The sequence below is a fragment of the Oncorhynchus clarkii genome, chromosome 2 (genome assembly GCF_045791955.1).
Source record: "Oncorhynchus clarkii lewisi isolate Uvic-CL-2024 chromosome 2, UVic_Ocla_1.0, whole genome shotgun sequence".
Classification (NCBI taxonomy): Eukaryota; Metazoa; Chordata; class Actinopteri; order Salmoniformes; family Salmonidae; genus Oncorhynchus; species Oncorhynchus clarkii.
In genome coordinates this window covers 88,179,689-88,201,969 of record NC_092148.1, presented here as the reverse complement: position 1 = coordinate 88,201,969, position 22,281 = coordinate 88,179,689, and the positions used below count along the sequence as shown (strand labels likewise).

The following is a 22,281-nucleotide window of genomic DNA, read 5'->3' as shown; positions in this document are numbered from 1 at the left end:
GATGAGTATTTCTGTTGAAACGATGTGGCTATGCAAAATCACTTGATGTTTTTGGAACTAGTGAATCTAATACGCCAATGTAAACTCAGATGTTTTGATATAAATATGAACTTTATCAAACAAAACATGCATGTATTGTGTAACATGAAGTCCTATGAGTGTCATCTGATGAAGATAATTCAAGGTGAGTGAATAATTTTATCTCTATTTCTGCTTTTTGTGAATGCTATATTTAGCTGGAAAATGGCTGTGCTTACTGTGGTTTGGTGGAGACCTAACATAATCGTTTGTAGTGCTTTTGCTGAAAAGCATATTTGAAATCGGACACTTTGGTGGGATTAACAACAAGTTTAACTTTAAAATGATATAAGACACATGTATGTTTTAGGAATTGTAAACATGAGATTTCTGTGGTTTGAATTTGGCACCCTCTATTTTCACTGGTAGTTGTCATATCGATCCGGTTAGCGGGATTGCAGCCATAACAAGTTAACAGGTGGCAGACAATGTGAGAAGGCTTGTGAAATATATTGCCATTGTATCTGAGAGAAGGAGGGACATTTATGACGAAATGTGAGGTATATAAACCAATGTACATGGTATTATGAGCAGAGTTCTCTAAATAAACATTCCTGACAATTGTAGCTGGGCCTCCGTCTGATTCATTACAACCAGTTTCCTACAAATTCTGGGTATCAGGCTGAGTAATCAATTCAAATTGGGTTTATGAACACTGAGAACTTAATTCTCTTGACACTTTCCTATATACAGTTTAACTCTTATTTTATTTACAAGTTTTATTTTAAATGTAATGTTATCTTATGTTGTTCTTGTCTATTACTGTTCTGTACTTTATGTATTTACACGTTTTAAGTGGACCCCAGGAAGTGGAGCTGCTGCATGTGTAGTAGCTAATGGGGATCCTAATAAACTAAACTAAATTGAACCAAAATAAGTAATGGACTCAACGGAACCAATGGAACCAAAATAACTAATGGAACCAGCTGTACCAATGTAAGCAAAATAACTAATGGAACCAACAGAACCAATAGCACCAATTGGAATCAACGGAACTAATGGAACCAAAATAACTAATGGAACCAACAGAACCAATGGAATCAACGGTAACCAATGGAACCAAAATAACTAATGGAACCAACAGAACCAACAGCACCAATGGAATCAATGGAATGTAGGCTATCCCTGAGGTTAAGCTGAGGTGAAAGTCAGGTGAAGGTCAGGGTTAATGAGTTTACCGTTGAAGGCTTGGATCATTCTGTGCAGGGTTTCCAGGGAGATTCCACTGTATCCTTTAGCCAGGACATTGATCCTCAGAGCCAACAACATCCTGGTCCTTTCTGGGCTCAGTGGGTTGCCCACACCTAAACACCAGCGCGTAATCGGAAAGTTGGTACAATGGTATAATATGGTATGGTATAATATGAGCCCCAAAACAAGACCAGTGAATAGAAAAGAATGGATATGTTCATAGCGAATATACAAGTATGACAAAAAGACAGACTTGCATGAATCAAAATCTGTTTTTTTAGGTATATGCTTTAGGTAGTGGAACACATGAGCCAGTTAGATATTAGTACCTGTAGCTCGGTTATACATTAGGTCACTAACCTGCAGAGTGTGATCGCACCAGATTTTCCTGTAGCTCCCTAAGGGAATACAACACACGGACACATTGTAAGCAAACAATGCATCAATCTTATCAGACAATATTCAGAGAAAAAAGAGAAAGTACTGTACTTGAGCTTGTGGACAGGAATGACAGTCCGGGCAAATTTACCAAACCCTGTAGTGATTCCATAGACAACTAGAGAGAGCGAAAGATGGTTGCATGTAGGTCAATTCTCTGATGACAGTGAACAATTTGTTGCACTCTCGCACCCAGGATAACTTTAATCAGGTGTTTACCATCACAGTCTATTGCATATTATGTTAAAAATAGTGCAAATTTCATTATATAGTGGTGGATTGTCAACAGTATGGTTCACAGATAATATATGCTATTCTATAACCAATTTTACATTTGTGTGTTATACTGCTATTCAGTGTTATACATTTCTTTTTCGATTAGCTTTCTTCTGTTATGGATACATGAATAGTTCCATAATCATCATGACAGGATTCTAACTTGGATTCTAAGGATTCTAAATTGGATTCTAACTTGAATTCTAACTCGGATTCTAAGGATTCTAACTTGGATTCTAACTCGGATTGTAACTCGGATTCTAACTTGGAGTCTAAGGATTCTAACTTGGATTCTAAGGATTCTAACTTCTCTCACCTTTGTTCTCCTTGACGATGGTGTCCAGAAGCTCTCTGGATTTCACAACTCCATTCTCTGCTTCTGAGGTCAGCTGAAAGGTTAGGTCCAGGAGGAAAGGAGAGGACAGGAAGAGAAAGATTGAGTAATGATAGGATCAGCACATCATGGACATGATAGCACAACTAGACTACAAGCTTGTTGATCATTACCTTAAATCTGTTTTTGGTGATCAACTGTTCATAAGTTGTTTTTTTGTTGTTGAAACAGTTACAAAAAGGGTAAATACAGACAACTTACTTTTTCCAAGAAATGCCCCAAAATGATTTTTTTTTAATTATATCTATATATAATATATATATATATAGATATATATATATATTTGTTTTTTCATTTTGGGGCATTTCTTGGAAAAAGTAAGTTGTCTGTATTTGCCCTTTTTGTAACTGTTTCAAAAAAAAAAACGTCTGCTATTCTATATATATATTTATATCTATCTAATAACCAGGGAAAATCTGAAATAAATAATGACCTTAATCTTGTACAGACCCCGTCCTAAATTCACCAGGTCTGTCGAAGTCAGGCTGTTGCCATCTAGGAAAAGGTTCTGAAGAGAAGAAAGCTCGTGTTGCTTATGAACTGATTAGATATGAATAAAATAGCATGTAAAACAGTGTTATACGCCAGTAATACTCACATCGTCGGATTCTCTGTACGCAGCTGTCCTGTTTGATAATGGTTAGGGATATGGACCAGAATTTACGCTCTACTAACCCTCCGATGACTACAGCATAATGCCTCAATCAATAACTTAAGTACTCACCTGGCATAATCAGGCTACTAGGACATATTCTGACATGGGTATAATGACTACCTATCTTCCATGTAGGACTAGCTAATATGAGATTTCTAGCATTTTTATGATACACATTTGTAGTCAAATTATACTCATAATCCAAATGCGACTTTGGTTAGTACATTCCATTCCGACATTAACAAGAGCAGTTCAATGTGACACAAGAAGGATACAGGTGTGAAACTCCAGGCTGGTACGGAATGAAGTCTGGAGACATGGTATCCCCTTCGATGGCTACAAATCGATTATATAAAATCAATATATTAATAGACATTCTACCAACAACAAAAACACGTAGACTTTCTATTGTATTGCGCACTAAAATCCTATTCTATTGTAGACCATGCCATGTTTCCTGAAGTTTTCCAAGGGAGAAAATAAGTTATTCTGGCTACCTTCTAAGTGGTACAAAATAAAATATATTGAATATAAACTAATTACCAATTTCGACGAAGTCATTGTCCTCGAGGACATCCTCTATGGTGTCATCACCATCCAACAGCCCCTGTCCCTGGCACCTCCTCGCGACAAAACGAATGTCTTTCACCGCGTTGATGCCTCCGTTGTCCGGCTTGTTCTTGGTGTAGCGTTTGAGCGCCTCGTAGCCCAGCCACTGGATGGTGTAGGTCGGGTCGCGGCAGGGAACAGCCAGCCACTCATCCCGAATGTGAACCGTATAGCGAGGCATGGCGCGTCAGTTAGGATTAGGTTAGTGTAGTGTACTAAAATGACCCTCAGCTCTTTCGCTATCCAAGGTACCAGGTTCAGGGGCCAAACAGGCAACAGCCAATCAGGGGTGTGCACGGGAACCACGCCTCATTGTTTAGCTTGTTCCAAGGTGCAGTGGAATTTACTGGACTCATGGAAAACCTTAGTGGTGTAGGTCCTACAGTCCATATACAAAAGTATGTGGACACCCCTTAAAATGAATGGATTTGGCTATTTCAGCCACACCTGTTGCTGACAGGTGTATAAAATCGATCACACAGCCATGCAATCTCCATGGACAAACATTGGCAGTAGAATGGCCTTGCTGAAGAGCTCAGTGACTTTCAACATGGCACCGTTCTAGGATGCTACCTTTCCAATAAGTCAGTTTGTCAAATTTCTGCCCTGCTAGAGCTGCCCCCGTCAACTGTAAGTGCTGTTATTCTGCCCTGCTAGAGCTGCCCCGGTCAACTGTAAGTGCTGTTATTGTGAAGTGGAAATGTCTTAGGAGCAATAACGTCTCAGCCGCAAAGTGGTAGGCCACACAAGCTCACAGAATGGGACCTCCGAGTGCTGAAGCGCGGAAAAACTGTCTGTCCTCAGTTGCAACACTTGCTACCGAGTTCCAAACTGCCTCTGGAAGCAAAGTCAGCACAAGAACTGTTCGTCGGGAGCTTCATGAAATGGGTTTCCATGGCCGAGCAGCACCACACAAGCCTAAGGTCACCATGCGCAATGCCAAGTGTTGGCTGGAGTGGTGTAAAGATCGCCGACAAAGGACTCTGAAGCAGTGGAAACTCGTCTCTGGAGTGATGAATCACGCTTCACCATCTGGCAGTCTGACAGACAAATCTGTGTTTGGCGGGTGCCAGGAGAACACTACCTGTCCGAATGCATAGTGCCAGCTGTACATTTTGGTGGAGGAGGCATAATGGTCTGGAGCTGTTTTTCATGGTTCAGGTCCCTTAGTTCCAGTGAAGGGAAATATTAACACTACAGAATACAATGATGTTCTAGACGATTCTGTGCTTCCAAATTTGTGGCACCAGTTTGGGGAAGACCCTTTCCTGTTTCAGCATGACAATGCCCCAGTGCACAAAGCGAGGTCCATACAGAAATTATTTGTTGAGATCGGTATTGAAGAACTTGACGGGCCTGCACAGAGCCCTGACCTCAACCCCATCGAACACCTTTGGGATAAATTGGAATGCCGACTTCGAGCCAAGCCTAATCACCCAACATCAGTACCCGACCTCACTAATGCTCTTGTGGCTGAATGGAACCAAGTTCCCGCAGCAATGTTCCGACATTGAGTGGAAAGCCTTCCCAGAAGACTGAAGGCTGTTATAGCAGCAAAGGGGGGGACCAACTCCATATTAATGCCCATGATTTTGGAATGAGATGTGCGACGAGCAGGTATCCACATACTTTTGGTCATGCAGTGTACCTCACTGGGCACCGACGTCATTTCATCGTCTATTCCACGTTGGTTCAACTTCATAAACAACATTGATTCAATCAGTGTGTGCCCAGTGGGATGGTGCTGTCAATACCAAGGGCTATGTGTAATAACAAAACCACCATGTTCATTTTATCAACAGGCCAATTGAAATTGTAGGCATTTCGGCCATTTTTCTCTTTTGTGCCTAAATGTTTGTGCCTAACCTATTGATTTTTAAATCGTGATTTAAATGAACATATCCTGTATCCAGTTATTTACACATAGGTCCTGCAGGCAAATTTGTTATGTCTTTGACTCCAAACCTCATTTACCACTAAACGATTCTGTGCTTCCAACTTTGTGGCAACACAAGCATTTCGCTACACCCCCAATAACATGTGCTAAACATGTGTATGTGACCAATAACATTTGATTTGTTCGATATCTAAATAAATACCTTGTCAAAAGTTGGCTCTCGTGTTCAATAGGTTTGCTTTCACCGTATTCAAATCGATGTTTGGCACAGAGGTCAAATTGATATTTGACCTCATGTACGCACTCTGGTCTAGGCTAGTTCCAAAATCAATGTACCTGGCCCCAATAATGACACACCATAGTGCACACAACCTTGAGCAGTGGACAATGTCTTTTAGTGTCCCCTTTGATATCAATGTAAATATAATTAAACTGGACTATGTAAAGAGTTACCTAGAATATCTATTCACTAGATACTATCCTATTTTGGCTAAATAACTCTCTCTCTCTCTTTTGCTCCCCCCTCCCTTATTCTACTTTAGAATAAGCCATGACTTTGACTATGCTCTATACTGTATGTTCTGTGTTATATGTTCCATGTTCTATACTGTATGTTCTATGTTTTATACTGTATGTTCTATGTGCTATGACTATGTACCGCTATAGAGGGTAGTGCATACGGCCCAGTACATCACTGAGGCCGAGCTCCCTGCCATCAAGGACCTCTATACCAGGCGGTGCCAGAGGAAGGCCCTAAAAACACTCCAGTCACCCAAGTCATTGACTTGGCAAGCGGTACAGATGCACCAAATCTGGACCCATTAGGACCCTGAACAGCTTCTGCCCCCAAGCCATAAGATTGCAAAATAGTTAGTTAAATATTTAAGCTCACCCGGACTATCTGCATTGACCCTTTTTAAAAAAAACTTTATTTAATGCGACAAATTATGTGGTAAATGTTGTTTTTTTATTTTTATGAATGATGATTGCAGAATCATTTTTGAAGGTACGCAGGGCACATGTCACCACGTACAAATCTTTCTGTCCATGCTGGTGCTGCAGCCTGCTATATCATACACTAATACAGAACTATTAAAGGCTCTGTGCACCACTTTTGTGAGAATTGTTTTTTTTTTATACATATTTTTTATTCCGATTTTTCAGTGTGTGCTGCAGCACCCTCAGCACCCCTACTTCCTGCGACTATGTATACCTGAGACATGAAATAGATAGATGGGAGGGCATACGGGTTGGCCAAATTATTAATGTGTAATTTGTCTATATGGGTAATGGTAACACTTCAACCACTACATTTTTATTGGACACTTAGTTTTTTTACAGCTGTTTTTATATCGACACAAGAACTTTCTAAATGTCCACAGAAAAATAACTGAACTTAATGGAAACATCGCTACTGTTAGTCTACACCTGTTGTTTACGAAACATGTGGCAAATACAATTGTATTTTATTTGATGTCAGCTTAACTGTTGAGTAAGTTGGAGAGTTACCATGTGTGTTATAATCGAGAGCAATGTTGGCCATCGGCGCGTAGAGAGAGAGAGAGAGAGAGAGAGAGAGGGAAAGAGAGAGAGAGAGAGAGAGAGAGAGAGTGAGAGAGAAGAGGAACTGCGTGCTTACATAGACGGCAAAACGCCTGGGGAATCGTAGGGAAGAGGAAGCCAGCCGGCTCTCTGTCTGCCTGCTCCAACTTCCTGCTCAGAAAGAGAAAAAGAAGCCAGGATCCTATTTCAGTCCAGCAGAGCCGTGTAGCCTAGCTAGACGGCAGTCAGTCAGCATGGAAAAACAAGGGGTCATACACATTTCATCATAAACGTTTTCAAGGAGTGGAAGGAAAGGCAAACCAGAGATCGCAGGTAAATGTGAAAACAAGTGACTGTGTTTTATGTTAAGTTATTATGGTTTTTCATTGTTTCTTTGATAGTGAAAAGTCAACATGGATTTTGAAAGGTAGGTTGATGAATTAGGCAAACCCGATCTCAGTTATTGTAGATTATGTGTGTGAGTAGGCCACAGGTGGACAGGTTGTTTTGTTTCTAGTCTATACCAAAGTTCAACAGACATAAAGCTATATGTATTGTTGCTGTTTATTCACGTTTTACTGTAAACTCAGTGATAACAGAGGAATAGAATAGGATCTTTCAGCAAGAGAGTTTCTAGTTTGTCTGGTCTGCAGTAGACTACACAACATTTCTACGAGCTTCCGGTTTGCATCTGTCTGGTAGAGAAAACATCTTCAAACTGTGTCAGTGAGACAGAAAAATAAATAGACAGTATTGGAGTCTGTCTATTTCAACTCTGTATAATCTCCCGTGTGAATCGTGTTTTAGTCATACTATTCTATTCAAAAGTAAGAGAACGAGACAGACAGTTAGGTTTAATAGATCATAAAAAAGAAGATGGGTATTATACAGAGCAAACCAGATTCAACTCAAAACACCGCTTGGGCTTTCTGAAGCTGGTCGTATGTAACGACTATGGGGTTCACTCGCAATCGGTGGTTGGATTTTCCAGCGAGCGACAGACTGTGAATGTGAACAGGAAGAGAGCAGATTTAGTCATGGTTAAGTTGTCTCCACACACAGCACCTAATCACATTAGGAGTTTACGTTCCCCAAAACACTGGAAGGCTTGGCTTTGTGTGAACTCTGAATAACCAGGAAGATCATGGTTCATATTACAAAAGGTGACAAATGTTTTTGCACAAAACTGTGTTTAAATGATTGCTGAGGTGACGTGGAAAGTTGAACTTAATTAAATCAAATCAAATTTTTTTGTCACATGCGCCGAATACAACAGGTGAAATTCTTACTTACAAGCCCTTAACCAACAATACAGTTATGAGATAATACCTAAAAAAAAGTAAGAGATAAGAATAACAAGTAATTAAAGAGCAGCAGTAAATAACAATAGCGAGGCTATATACAGGGGGTACCAGTATAGAGTCAATGTGAGGGGGCATCGGTGTCGAGGTAATTGAGGTAATATGTACATGTAGGTTACATTAAAGTGACTATGCATAGATAATAACAGAGTGCCAGCAGTGTAGAAGGGGAAGGGGGGGAAATGCAAATAGTCTGGTAGTTTGATTAGCTGTTCAGGAGTCTTATGGCTTGGGGGTAGAAGCTGTTTAGGAGCCTCTTGGACCTAGACTTGGCGCTCTGGTTGCGCTTGCCGTGCGGTAGCAGAGAGAACAGTCTATGACTAGGGTGGCTGGAGTCTTTGACAAGTTTTAGGGTCTTCCTCTGACACCGTCTGGTATAAAGGACCTGGATGTCAGGAAGCTTGGCCCCGATGATGTCCTGGGCTATTCGCACTACCCTCTGTAGTGCCTTGCGGTCAGAGGCCAAGCAGTTGCCATACCAGGCAGGGATGCAACCCGTCAGGATGCTCTCAATGGTGCAGCTGTAAAACCTTTTGAGGATCTGAGGACCCATGCCAAATCTTTTCAGTCTCTTGAGGGGGAATAGGTTTTTAATCCATCTGGCCCTGCGGCCTTGTGAATATTAACCTTTTTCAAGGTCTTACTCACATCGGCTGCGGAGAGCGTGATCACACAGTCGTCCGGAACAGCTGATGCTCTCATGCATGTTTCAGGGTTACTTGCCTTGAAGCGAGCATAGAAGTAATTGAACTTGTCTGGTTGGCTTTTGTCACTGGGCAGCTCTTGGCTGTGCTTCCCTTTGTAGTCTGTAATAGTTTGCAAGCCCTGCCACATCTGACGAGTGTCGGAGCCGGTGTAGTATGATTTGATCTTAGTCCTGTATTGACGCTTGCCTGTTTGATGGTCGGAGGGCAGCTTCCGGGTTTAGCTCAGTGTAAATGCTGCCTGTAACCCATGGTTTCTGGTTGGGGTATGTACGTACAGTCACTGTGGGGACAACGTCCTTGATTCTTACGGGAAGAATCCCAGAACATATTCCAGTCCTGTAGTTTAGCATCTGCTTCTTCTGAGCACTTTTTTATAGACCGAGTCACTGGTGCTTCCTGCTTTAATTTTTGCATGTAAGCAGGAATCAGGAGGATAGAGTTATGGTCAGATTTGCTAAATGGAGGGTGAGGGAGAGCTTTCTACACATCTCTGTGTGTGAAGTAAAGTTAGATTTTTTTTCCCCCTCATGCTGATTGAAATTAGGTTAAGCTGATTTAAGTTTCTCTGCATTAAAGTCCCCTGGCCACTAGGAACCCTTAACATAGAATTCCCTCTCAAAACAGTCATTTGTTTTTGTCCCAGTATATGTCCAAGGGGGGGGGGGGGGGGGAGTGTGAGAGGGACAGTTTGACTTGATCTCATGACCCAGGCAGGCAGTGAGTTGGAAGTGGAACAGGATTGGGGAAATGCGACCCATAGTGTTGGATCCCCCCCCTCTCTCTACTAATGTGTCCTTGACAGTAGAATAGGAGGAAGTCCTGACTTTGACAGTTTTGTGGTTTGACAAAACAGATAGATAACTCTAGGGACAGTTTGTGCCGGAAATGTGTTCTGACGATATGTGAGTATGTTTGTGCATATGTGTGTGTGTGTACTACGTAAGTGTGTGTCTGTACGTGTGTGTACGTGTGTGTACTACATAAGTGTGTGTCCGTACGTATGTGTGTGTGTGTGTGTGTGTGCATACGTACGTGTGGGTGCATGTGTGTGCAGGTTTGATAATGTATTCATTGATCAGGGTCAATAATATTTCACTTTCCTCATCAGAACACCGATCATTGAGTTTGTCCGAGTGTCTCGTATTAAACCAGAGCCAGTGAACAGCTTCCAAGACTATTCCCCTGAAGTGCACTACTTCAGACAAGACTAGTCAGCCTGTGTGCTAGTGTGTAGACTGTGATTAACCAGGCAGACAGGAACTCATAGGACTGCACATTCCTCCATTAAAATACAAAACCCACCCTGATCGCTCCTCCTAGTCTCCCCCCTCTCTCTCTCTCTCGGCCCGTCATACTTCCTGTAGCCTCAGCCAGGTTGGACCGTATCATACTTCCTGTAGCCTCAGCCAGGTTGGACCGTATCATACTTCCTGTAGCCTCAGCCAGGTTGGACCGCAGCATACCTCCTGTAGCCTCAGCCAGGTTAGACCGTATCATACTTCCTGTAGCCTCAGCCAGGTTGGACCGTATCATACTTCCTGTAGCCTCATCCAGGTTGGACCGCAGCATACTTCCTGTAGCCTCAGCCAGGTTAGACCGTATCATACTTCCTGTAGCCTCAGCCAGGTTGGACCGCATCATACTTCCTGTAGCCTCAGCCAGGTTGGACCGTATCATACTTCCTGTAGCCTCAGCCAGGTTAGACCGTATCATACTTCCTGTAGCCTCAGCCAGGTTGGACCGCAGCATACTTCCTGTAGCCTCAGCCAGGTTGGACCGTATCATACTTCCTGTAGCCTCAGCCAGGTTGGACCGCAGCATACTTCCTGTAGCCTCAGCCAGGTTGGACCGTATCATACTTCCTGTAGCCTCAGCCAGGTTGGACCGTATCATACTTCCTGTAGCCTCAGCCAGGTTGGACCGTAGCATACTTCCTGTAGCCTCAGCCAGGTTAGACCGTATCATACTTCCTGTAGCCTCAGCCAGGTTGGACCGTATCATACTTCCTGTAGCCTCAGCCAGGTTGGACCGTATCATACTTCCTGTAGCCTCAGCCAGGTTGGACCGTAGCATACTTCCTGTAGCCTCAGCCAGGTTGGACCGTATTATACTTCCTGTAACCTCAACCAGGTTGGACCGCAGCATACTTCCTGTAGCCTCAGCCAGGTTGGACCGTATCATACTTCCTGTAGCCTCAGCCAGGTTGGACCGTATCATACTTCCTGTAGCCTCAGCCAGGTTGGACCGTATCATACTTCCTGTAGCCTCAGCCAGGTTGGACCGTATTATACTTCCTGTAGCCTCAGCCAGGTTGGACCGTAGCATACTTCCTGTAGCCTCAGCCAGGTTGGACCGCAGCATACTTCCTGTAGCCTCAGCCAGGTTGGACCGTATCATACTTCCTGTAGCCTCAGCCAGGTTAGACCGTATCATACTTCCTGTAGCCTCAGCCAGGTTAGACCGTATCATACTTCCTGTAGCCTCAGCCAGGTTGGACCGCAGTATACTTCCTGTAGCCTCAGCCAGGTTGGACCGTAGCATACTTCCTGTAGCCTCAGCCAGGTTGGACCGTATTATACTTCCTGTAACCTCAACCAGGTTGGACCGCAGCATACTTCCTGTAGCCTCAGCCAGGTTGGACCGTATCATACTTCCTGTAGCCTCAGCCAGGTTGGACCGTAGCATACTTCCTGTAGCCTCAGCCAGGTTGGACCGTATTATACTTCCTGTAACCTCAACCAGGTTGGACCGCAGCATACTTCCTGTAACCTCAGCCAGGTTGGACCGTATTATACTTCCTGTAGCCTCAGCCAGGTTGGACCGTATCATACTTCCTGTAACCTCAACCAGGTTGGACCGCAGCATACTTCCTGTAGCCTCAGCCAGGTTAGACCGTATCATACTTCCTGTAGCCTCAGCCAGGTTGGACCGTATTATACTTCCTGTAGCCTCAGCCAGGTTGGACCGTAGCATACTTCCTGTAGCCTCAGCCAGGTTGGACCGCAGCATACTTCCTGTAGCCTCAGCCAGGTTGGACCGTAGCATACTTCCTGTAGCCTCAGCCAGGTTAGACCGTAGCATACTTCCTGTAGCCTCAGCCAGGTTGGACCGTATCATACTTCCTGTAGCCTCAGCCAGGTTGGACCGTATTATACTTCCTGTAGCCTCAGCCAGGTTGGACCGTAGCATACTTCCTGTAGCCTCAGCCAGGTTGGACCGCAGCATACTTCCTGTAGCCTCAGCCAGGTTAGACCGTAGCATACGTCTGGCTTGAGCTGTTGTTCCTACTTTTTCAACCATCTCCTCTGTTACTTTACATTACACATACTAGTCTGCACGCTTCTATTTCACACTGTGACTTGTCTTCACACGTCACAGTGTAGGCTACTACAGTGTTATACTAGGTATACAATACATTTGGATTGATCCAGTATAGAAACATTGTGTGTTGTAAGTAGACACCATGCAACACAGGCAACAGGCTAGGAACAGCCCAGGGTCACGCTCCGGTGGCTGGCCTGTTCTCCATCCTCCAGGCTGCCGCCTGCTCCTGGACAGGACAACAACCCTGGTTCAGTGGTGGAAAAAGTACCCAATTTTCACACTTGAGTCAAAGTAAAGATAACTTCATAAAAAAATAACTCTTGTAAAAGTGAGTCACCCAGTAAAATACTACTTGAGTAACATTTTTTTAAAGTATTTGATTTTAAATATACTTAAGTATTAAAAGTACATGGAATAGCTCAAATATTTAAGTATAAATAATTTCAAATTCCTTATATTCTGTAGTTTTTCCTAATTACATTTTGTGCCAGGATGTAAATTGGCTGTTTTGTAGATTTGTGAACATATCAAAATACTTAAACTTACATGCAAAATACCTGCTGTTAACTTTTAAATGATGGGAATGAATTATCCAAAGAGAGTATAAAGATTTATATTATATTAAGCAAACCAGATGGCACGATTTTCTTGTTTTTGAATGTTATTTACAGATAGCCAGCGGCAAACCCAGACATCATTTATAAACAAAGCGTTTGTGATTAGTGAGTCTGACAGATCAGAGGCAGTAGAGATGACCAGGGATGTTCTCTGTTTAGTGAGTCTGACAGATCAGAGGCAGTAGAGATGACCAGGGATGTTCTCTGTTTAGTGAGTCTGACAGATCAGAGGCAGTAGGGATGACCAGGGATGTTCTCTGTTTAGTGAGTCTGACAGATCAGAGGCAGTAGGGATGACCAGGGATATTCTCTGTTTAGTGAGTCTGACAGATCAGAGACAATAGGGATGACCAGGGATATTCTCTGTTTAGTGAGTCTGACAGATCAGAGGCAGTAGGGATGACCAGGGATGTTCTCTGTTTAGTGAGTCTGACAGATCAGAGGCAGTAGGGATGACCAGGGATGTTCTCTGTTTAGTGAGTCTGACAGATCAGAGGCAGTAGGGATGACCAGGAATGTTCTCTGTTTAGTGAGTCTGACAGATCAGAGGCAGTAGGGATGACCAGGGATATTCTCTGTTTAGTGAGTCTGACAGATCAGAGGCAGTAGGGATGACCAGGGATGTTCTCTGTTTAGTGAGTCTGACAGATCAGAGGCAGTAGGGATGACCAGGGATATTCTCTGTTTAGTGAGTCTGACAGATCAGAGGCAGTAGGGATGACCAGGGATATTCTCTGTTTAGTGAGTCTGACAGATCAGAGGCAGTAGGGATGACCAGGGATGTTCTCTGTTTAGTGAGTCTGACAGATCAGAGGCAGTAGGGATGAACAGGGATATTCTCTGTTTAGTGAGTCTGACAGATCAGAGGCAGTAGGGATGACCAGGGATGTTCTCTGTTTAGTGAGTCTGACAGATCAGAGGCAGTAGGAATGACCAGGGATGTTCTCTGTTTAGTGAGTCTGACAGATCAGAGGCAGTAGGGATGACCAGGGATGTTCTCTGTTTAGTGAGTCTGACAGATCAGAGGCAGTAGGGATAACCAGGGATGTTCTCTGTTTAGTGAGTCTGACAGATCAGAGGCAGTAGGGATGAACAGGGATGTTCGATGGATAACTGTGTGAATTTGACAATTTTCCTGTCCTGCTAAGCATTTCAAATGTAACGAGTACTTCTAGGTATCAGGGAAAATGTATGGAGTAAAAAGTACAATATTTTCTTTTGGAATCTAGTGAAGTAAAAGTTTTCAAAAATATAAATAGTAAAGTATAGATACAAAAATAAACTACTTAAGTAGTACTTTAAATTATTTTTACTGAAGTACTTTACACCACTGCACTGATTCCATGTGGATGTCATCAATGGCCTGTGACCCTCTAGGTATGGACAGTGCCATCACGTTGTGGCAGTTCCTGTTGCAGCTGTTGTTGGACCAGAGCCACAAGCACCTGATCTGCTGGACGTCGAACGACGGGGAGTTTAAACTGCTCAAGTCTGAGGAGGTGGCCAAGCTGTGGGGGCTCCGCAAGAACAAGACTAATATGAACTACGACAAGCTGAGCAGAGCCCTGAGATACTACTATGACAAGGTACTACATTTATACTACACAGACAGTAAACTAAACACTACTACCACAACGTACAATTACTCACCCAGACATACTACTAGAAATAAATGAGACTAATATGAACTACGACAAGCTGAGCAGAGCTCTGAGATACTACTATGACAAGGTACAACCCTCTTGTTTGTTTGACATTTGGTTTTGATGTTACTTCACTCAAGGTACAGCTCTCTTGTATTAGAATACTCCCACGGACAATTATCTCTGCACTGTTTATTTGGCATTTCGGTCGATGTGACATTTCATGGTAACTTCATGTTGTTTGTTGTTCTTCTTTTTCAACACGAAGATCCCCACTGGCACATAGTTCCACTTCCTCTTGTTTCACCTAACAAACAGCATAGCCCAGAGACGATGATGCATCACATACCCACACACACCAGAATTTCAGACATTTTGTAATCATTTTCGATGGCTTTGGTGGCAATTCATTTTTCTATGAATGAAATGTTGAAATCAAAATGGTTGCGTCAACATTGATAATTTAGAGTTCTTTTATTTATTGACAATAGAATATGAAAATATATGTTGTCTTCTTATCAGCTCATAAATGTGTAATAAATCTTTTGTGTGTAATTACATCCATGAATAAAATATTAGGGAATTCACAAAAACATTTTTCGGTTGAACCTGCACACTAATCTCATAATAATGTTTCATGTGCCCCAGAACATTATCAAGAAGGTGATCGGACAGAAGTTTGTCTACAAGTTTGTCTCGTTCCCGGAAATCTTAAAGATGGACCCAGCAGCAGTAGAGATGGGCTTGGCTTCCGGTCGTGTGACGCTCCACGAAGACCAGGACATCCAGGACCTGGATGTAGAGGAGGAGGAGGAAGAAGAGGAGGTGCAGCAGCAGAGGAGGGCCCTGGGGGCGGCGTTGGAGGTGGCTGCGGCGGCCCAGCAGGCTGCGTGTCATAACAAGTACTTCGGCTCTGGCCTCTACTCCTCCTTCAGCATCAACACCCTCCATTCTCCTCCAGAGGAGCTGCTCCGGGCCCTGAGGGAGAGACAGCAGGACGAGGCCCGCTCCGGAGTCATCCGATTTGGGACGGGTACCACCGAGAATACTCCACCCTCACCGTCCCTCATCAAGCCTGAGCCTTCATCACAATCCTTCAGCACCCACAGGCCATCCAAACCCTCCCCTCTCCACCATTACACCCACCACCAACACCAGCGCCACTCCCCGCCCTCCTCCTCCCCCCACAGCCATAACCCCCAGCCAGGGCCAGGCCGAGGAGGCTGGAGCCCAGAGGCTGAAGAGGAGGAGGAGGACTCAGACCAGGGAGCCCAGCCTCTGAATCTCTCTTCTGGGCATAGAGAGAGAGAGCAGGCCCTGCAACCTCCAGGGAATAGGACCAGTGGTGGTAGTAGAGTTAGTGGTAGTAGTCATGGAGACAGTTGTCATGGACTCCCACTTAAAACCAATAAGCCCAAAGCCCTAGAGATGTCCGCCCCCTCCCTGCTCTTGACAGGAAGTGACATCGGCTCGATAGCCCTCAATAGCCCCGCCCTACCGTCCGGATCCCTCACCCACGCCTTCTTCACTGCACAGGTATGGTGAACTATACCACTACTTGACATGACACAGCCCCAGGGAATACTTAACACTAGCATCATTAATAAACCCGATTTACAACATGAAGAAGTCAGGTAAACTGATTCCACTCCATATCAGGTTGGTTGATGTTGTGGAAAGACATCTCACTCGTGAGTGATGCTAGTTAATCTTCTCTAAGATAGAGAATAGTGTTGCAGTGATTTTTCTTTCCTTCCTAACTGTACTGAGGCCTGCCTGGTTACGGGGAGATGGGGGCTGGAGTCTATCCAGACCATTACGTCAGTGTCCCCAAAGCCCAGCTAGAGCAGCAAGGCACTGCCGTGCCACAGGCCCAGACCGCTCAGCCACATCGGACCCAGTCTTCTAGATGATATGGGTCTTTTTACAGTACTAATGTAACGGAGCACACGATCCAAACTCAAGCAGTATTCAAAAAAATCACATCCAACTACAGATATTTCAGCCTGTATTTTAGTTTGTGTGTAAAAAAAATCATGAGGCTTCGCTGAACCACATTTTCATCATTAGAAAGAAGACATTGACTTCTCCACAGACAGTGGTACAGCTTATACAGAAACAACAAATGAAACACTGTTTACAGCGATGCAAAGGAAGATCAGAGGAAAAGCAAGAGATTTACACATATCCTGTCCTAGTCACGGAGAGAGACAGAGAGAGACAGAGAGAGAGAGAGAGAGAGAGAGAGAGAGAGAGGGTATGAGAGAGATGGTATGAGAGAGAGAGGGGGTATGAGAGAGAGAGAGGGTATGAGAGAATGAGAGGGTATGAGAGAATGAGAGGGTATGAGGGAGATGGTATGAGAGAGAGAGAGAGAGAGAATGAGAGAGGGTGTGTATGAGAGCGAGAGAGAGAATGAGAGAGATGGAGAGAGAGAGAGAGAGATGGTATGAGAGAGAGGGAGAGAGGGTATGAGGTGGGGGGCTAAGTGATACCATATGCTCCAATTATTCCATTAATATGAAGGGAAAGGCAGGCAGACCAGTCATGCAGGGCTGGGTCCCTCCACAACAGTGAAACCTTAACAACAATTATCCCCCTCTCCACCCCACCCCACCTCACCTCCCCTCCTCACCTGCTCTCTCTCCCTGCCCTCCCACTCTCCCTTGCCCCCCCCCTATCCATCGCTCTCTCTGCCCCCTCTTTCTCTCTGCCCCCGCTCTCTCTCTCTGCCCCCCGCTCTCTCTCTGCCCCCCTGCTCTCTCTCTGCCCCCTGCTCTCTCTCTCTCTCTCTCTGTCCCCCTGCTCTCTCGCGCTCTGCCCCCCTGCTCTCTTTCTCTGCCCCCCCCCGCTCTCTCTCTCTCTGCCCCCCGCTCTCTCTCTGCCCCCCCCCTCTCTCTCTCTGCTCCCCCGCTCTCTCTCTCTGCCCCCCCGCTCTCTCTCCCTCTGCCCCCCTGCTCTCTCTCCCTCTGCCCCCCTGCTCTCTCTCCCTCTGCCCCCCTGCTCTCTCTCCCTCTGCCCCTCTGCTCTCTCCCTCTCTCTGCCCCCCTGCTCTCTCCCTCTCTCTCTGCCCCCCTGCTCTCTCTCTGCCCCCCTGCTCTCTCTCTCTCTGCCCCCCTGCTCTCTCTGTCCCCCTGCTCTCTCTGTCCCCCTGCTCTCTCTCTCTCTCTCTGTCCCCCTGCTCTCTCTCTCTGTCCCCCTGCTCTCTCTGCCCCCCTGCTCTCTCTCTCTCTGCCCCCCTGCTCTCTCTCTCTGCCCCCCTGCTCTCTCTCTCTCTGCCCCCCTGCTCTCTCTCTCTCTGCCCCCTGCTCTCTCTGCCCCCCTGCTCTCTCTCTCTCTGCCCCCCTGCTCCCTCTCTGCCCACCTGCTCTCTCTCTCTCTCTGCCCCCCTGCTCTCTCTCTCTGCCCCCCGCTCTCTCTCTCTGCCCCCCCGCTCTCTCTCTCTCTCTCTCTGCCCCCCGCTCTCTCTCTCTCTCTCTGCCCCCCTGCTCTCTCTCTCTGCCCCCCGCTCTCTCTCTCTGCCCCCCCGCTCTCTCTCTCTCTCTCTCTCTCTCTCTCTGCCCCCCTGATCTCTCTCTCTCTCTCTCTGCCCCCCTGCTCCCTCTGCCCACCTGCTCTCTCTCTCTCTGCCCCCCTGCTCTCTCTCTCTCTGCCCCCCTGCTCTCTCTCTCTCTGCCCCCCTGCTCTCTCTCTCTGCCCCCCCGCTCTCTCTCTCTGCCCCCCCGCTCTCTCTCTCTGCCCCCCCGCTCTCTCTCTCTCTCTCTGACCCCCGCTCTCTCTCTGCTCCCCTGCTCTCTCTCTCTCTCTGCCCCCTGATCTCTCTCTCTGCCCCCCTGCTCTCTCTCGCTCTGCCCCCTGCTCTCTCTCTCGCTCTGCCCCCCTGCTCTCTCTCTCTCGCTCTGCCCCCCTGCTCTCTCTCTCTCGCTCTGCCCCCTTGCTCCCTCTGCCCACCTGCTCTCTCTCTCTCTGCCCCCCTGCTCTCTCTCTCTCTGCCCCCCACTCTCTCTCTCTGACCCCCGCTCTCTCTCTGCTCCCCTGCTCTCTCTCTCTGCCCCCCTGATCTCTCTCTGCCCCCCTGATCTCTCTCTCTCTCTGCCCCCCTGATCTCTCTCTCTGCCCCCCTGCTCTCTCTCACTCTGCCCCCCTGCTCTCTCTCTCTGCTCCCCTGCTCTCTCTCTCTCTCTGCCCCCCTGATCTCTCTCTCTGCCCCCCTGCTCTCTCTCTCGCTCTGCCCCCCTGCTCTCTCTCTCGCTCTGCCCCCCTGCTCTCTCTCTCTCGCTCTGCCCCCCTGCTCTCTCTCTCTCGCTCTGCCCCCCTGCTCTCTCTCTCTCGCTCTGCCCCCCTGCTCTCTCTCTCGCTCTGCCCCCCTGCTCTCTCTCTCGCTCTGCCCCCCTGCTCTCTCTCTCGCTCTGCCCCCCTGCTCTCTCTCACTCTGCCCCCCTGCTCTCTCTCGCTCTGCCCCCCTGCTCTCTCTCTCGCTCTGCCCCCCTGCTCTCGCTCTCTCTGCCCCCTGCTCTCTCTCGCTCTCTCTGCCCTTTTTCATTTTCCCTCCCTAGACTCCATCTGGTCTGCTGCTGGGCCACAGCTCTCTGTTATCAGGTGTCCACTTCTGGAGCAGCCTAAGTCCCGCAGCCCCTCTGAGCCCGGCCAGGCTTCAAGGACACGGATCACTGTTTCAGGTAAAAACTGGAGGGGGGGAGTGAAAGACAGAAGTGCTGAATGGACTGTGTCTTTTTTGTTTACTCCCCAAGATGGGTAGTTGAGGAGGGAGTTCAGGGAGGGAGAGACAGAGGGATGAGAGAGAGAGGGAGGAGTGAAGGAGAGAGGAAGGGAGAGACAGAGGGATGGAGAGAGAGAGACAGGAGTGAAGGAGAGAGTTCAAGCGATGGAGAGAAAGAGGGATGGAGAGAGAGAGAGAGAGACAGGAGTGAAGGAGGAAGACAGATTTGCTTAAAGAACAGAGAAGTGCTGAATGGACAGTGTTTGTTGGGTTGATCGCCGAATCCTGTTGGTTTCTCCCTGAGGATGGATAGGTGAGGGAGTTCTTAGACTGTTGAAATTCCACTCATCTGTAACGTTGACCAAACAGTTCACATGTATGCTAATGTGTGTCAGGTAGAATCAATGTTCGCATTTCTCTCCATGTCTTCCGCTCTCCAACCTCCTGACCTGCCCTGGTAAAATGTACAACATTTTTTCACATCCCTCTCTATCACATCCCTCTCGATCACATCCCTCTCGATCACATCCCTCTCGATCACATCCCTCTCTATCACATCCCTCTCTATCACATCCCTCTCTATCACATCCCTCTCTATCAATTTGATCTTAAGTACATTTACCTGTAATTCTACATTCCAGTTCATTTTGTTTTAGATGTTCAGTGTGTGAATGAAGTGAGTTTGACTGCAATAACAGAGACGGACCTGGCTAGGTTTGTAACATTAGGAGAAGCTCTTTCGTCTCGATGTCAGTATACCTCCAGTTTCAGTGTTAACATAGGCAGAGAGGGATAGATATCCTGTGAATACTTCCTGTTTGAGCTCAGGGGAGTCGAGCCGGTCTGAACTGGTTTCGTCGAGGGCTGATCCTGGGCCGCATCCCAAATGGCACCCTATCCTCTATATAGTGCACTACTTTTGACTAGTGCATTATGTAGGAAATAGGGTACAGTGTGGGACACAGACCCGCCCCTCGTTTTTTTTGCAGCTATCCAGCCCTCCTCTTCCTCCTCCCTTCCCAGCATCACACACCTAAGCAGCCTCTTTGTGTACAATGCATAGTTCACTCACTTCACCCTCTATAGAGCCTGTTAGGGTGGTAGAAATGATTAGGAGGGAGGGAGAGAAGGAGGGAGGGAGGGGAAGGAAGGAAGGAAAGGAGGGAGAGAAGGAGAGAGAGGAAGGAGGGAGAGAAGGAGGGAGGGAGAGAAGGAGGGAGGGAGGGAAGGAGGGAGGGAGAGAAGGAGGGAAGGAGAGAAGGAGGGAGGGAGAGGAGGGTGGGAAGGAGGGATGGAGAGAAGGGGGGAGAAGGAGGGAGGGAGAGAGAGGAGGGAGGGAGGGAAGGAGGGAGGGAGGGAGAGAGAGGAGGGAGGGAGGGAGGGAGGGAGGGAGGGAGGGACGGAGGGAGGGAGGGAGGGAGGGAGGGAGGGAGGGAGGGAGGGAGGGAGGGAGGGAGGGAGGGAGGGAGGGAGGGAGGGAGGGAGGGAAGAGGCACAGTCCATAGCAGCAGGAAACCAGGATTACAGTTCCTCTGGTGGTAGTAGAGACCTGGGGTGTAAAACCAAATTTGATTTGATTCTGCTGCAAAACCTTTTGGTGGTTGCAGCACATTTTGCAACGGGAAGCGTTTACTCCAAACTTAAAACGTTTTCCAGGTCCCTCCCCATTTCCTTTCAGTTTGATTCCTAAAGTAAACAGTAAATGGTTTCCGTCGCAAAACGTTTTACAACAGAATCCGACTAATGAATACACCCCTGGACAAGGCTTCTGTGAATTGGAAACATTGTGAATTTGTTGCAAGGATTGAAACACTATGGGACAGCATTATATGCAGTGTGTAGGCCTCTTCTTCATTGCCCAGCACTAGATTTAGAAAATTCAGGAGCATTGGCTGAACCTCTACACCTCTCTCTCTCTCTGTCCACAGTTCCCCAGTCTAATGAATGGACCCCTCCCCATGCCAAACTTGGACGGGTCCCCCTCACCCTTGCTCCTGTCCCCTGCCAATCACAAGTCATGATTCAGGCTCTCAAAACCCAATCCAGCCCATTGGACCAACTGCCACCTGCATCAGCAACTCTTCATTGTGAATTCCCATCAGCCTTCACTTGATTTTCTTCCAAATTTGCTTATGATTTGGAGTCTCAACCCACCCCTCCATCTCAACCCACCCTTTCCCCCCTCAACCATCTCAACCCCCCCATCCATCTCACCCCCCTCCCCCCATCCATCTCACCCCCCTCTGAACCCCCCTCCCCCATCTCTAGAAGTATAATTGTGATCATCATTACAGAATTGTTGTTTTCATTGTATGATATTGAATTGTATTGAATGCACTATGCTTTTCAAATAGCGCCGGCTGTGCCTTTTGAAAATGAAAGACCATTGACGTGTTTTTTAACCCCACCCCCCCCCAAAAATATATATATATATGAAGACGGGGTTCCAAAATCAATGAAAAAGCTTTGTAACACTTTGTAATGTTCTTTGTAATGTTCTTTGTTTATACTGGAGCGGATCCATACAGTATATATTCTGTATAATGTTATATTGGTGAAAAGTCTTGTTTTGAATAAAACTGAATGATAATAATGCTGTAACGCTGCCTTCTGGTCTTCATAATATACAGTTATACAGCAGAGGTCTAAACCACCCAATGTATCGCGTTTTACCTTTTGTGTGTACTTACACTCATTTTAATTTGACCTTTATTTAACTAGGCAAGTCAGTTAAGAACAAATTCTTATTTTTAATGACGGCCTAGGAACAGTAAATGGTCGCAAAATGGTTTCCTAGGAACAATGACAGCCTTGTTCAGGGGCAGAACG

The 22,281-nt window shown here is 46.3% G+C and overlaps 3 protein-coding genes across 5 annotated transcripts in view; 1 reads left to right on the top strand and 2 right to left on the bottom strand.

The window, feature by feature from the left end:
• The window catches only part of LOC139375866 (histidine ammonia-lyase), a 28,400-nt gene extending 24,521 nt beyond the window's left edge, over nt 1-3,879 (bottom strand). The window contains exons 1-8 of the mRNA XM_071117810.1: nt 3,576-3,879; nt 3,308-3,368; nt 2,976-3,003; nt 2,811-2,885; nt 2,300-2,372; nt 1,759-1,825; nt 1,630-1,667; nt 1,257-1,382 (exon numbers count right to left, since the gene is read on the bottom strand). Coding sequence (XP_070973911.1) covers nt 1,257-1,382; nt 1,630-1,667; nt 1,759-1,825; nt 2,300-2,372; nt 2,811-2,885; nt 2,976-3,003; nt 3,308-3,368; nt 3,576-3,822 — 715 coding nt within the window. The 5' untranslated portion in view covers nt 3,823-3,879. The remainder of the gene's footprint in view (nt 1-1,256; nt 1,383-1,629; nt 1,668-1,758; nt 1,826-2,299; nt 2,373-2,810; nt 2,886-2,975; nt 3,004-3,307; nt 3,369-3,575) is intronic.
• Nucleotides 3,880-7,186: 3,307 nt separating this feature from the next.
• On the top strand, nt 7,187-22,053 carry LOC139375852 (ETS domain-containing protein Elk-3-like). Of its 3 annotated transcripts, XM_071117789.1 has the most exons (5): nt 7,187-7,413; nt 14,467-14,675; nt 15,381-16,268; nt 19,289-19,411; nt 21,381-22,053. In XM_071117789.1, exons 2-5 carry the CDS (start codon nt 14,469-14,471, stop codon nt 21,471-21,473), a joined length of 1,311 nt encoding a protein of 436 aa, XP_070973890.1. In that variant the 5' UTR covers nt 7,187-7,413; nt 14,467-14,468; the 3' UTR covers nt 21,474-22,053. The 3 variants fall into 3 exon arrangements, with proteins under 3 accessions (XP_070973890.1, XP_070973880.1, XP_070973900.1); XM_071117779.1 differs by lacking the exon at nt 7,187-7,413 and having other exon boundaries at nt 14,448-14,675; nt 21,381-22,039; XM_071117799.1 differs by lacking the exons at nt 7,187-7,413; nt 14,467-14,675 and adding an exon at nt 14,771-14,820 and having other exon boundaries at nt 21,381-22,039.
• Nucleotides 9,006-12,409, bottom strand: LOC139378515 (streptococcal hemagglutinin-like). Its single transcript, XM_071120753.1, has 2 exons — nt 10,504-12,409; nt 9,006-9,334 (listed from the first exon to the last, which is right to left on the bottom strand). Exons 1-2 carry the CDS (start codon nt 12,407-12,409, stop codon nt 9,006-9,008), a joined length of 2,235 nt encoding a protein of 744 aa, XP_070976854.1.
• Nucleotides 22,054-22,281: the final 228 nt, after the last annotated feature.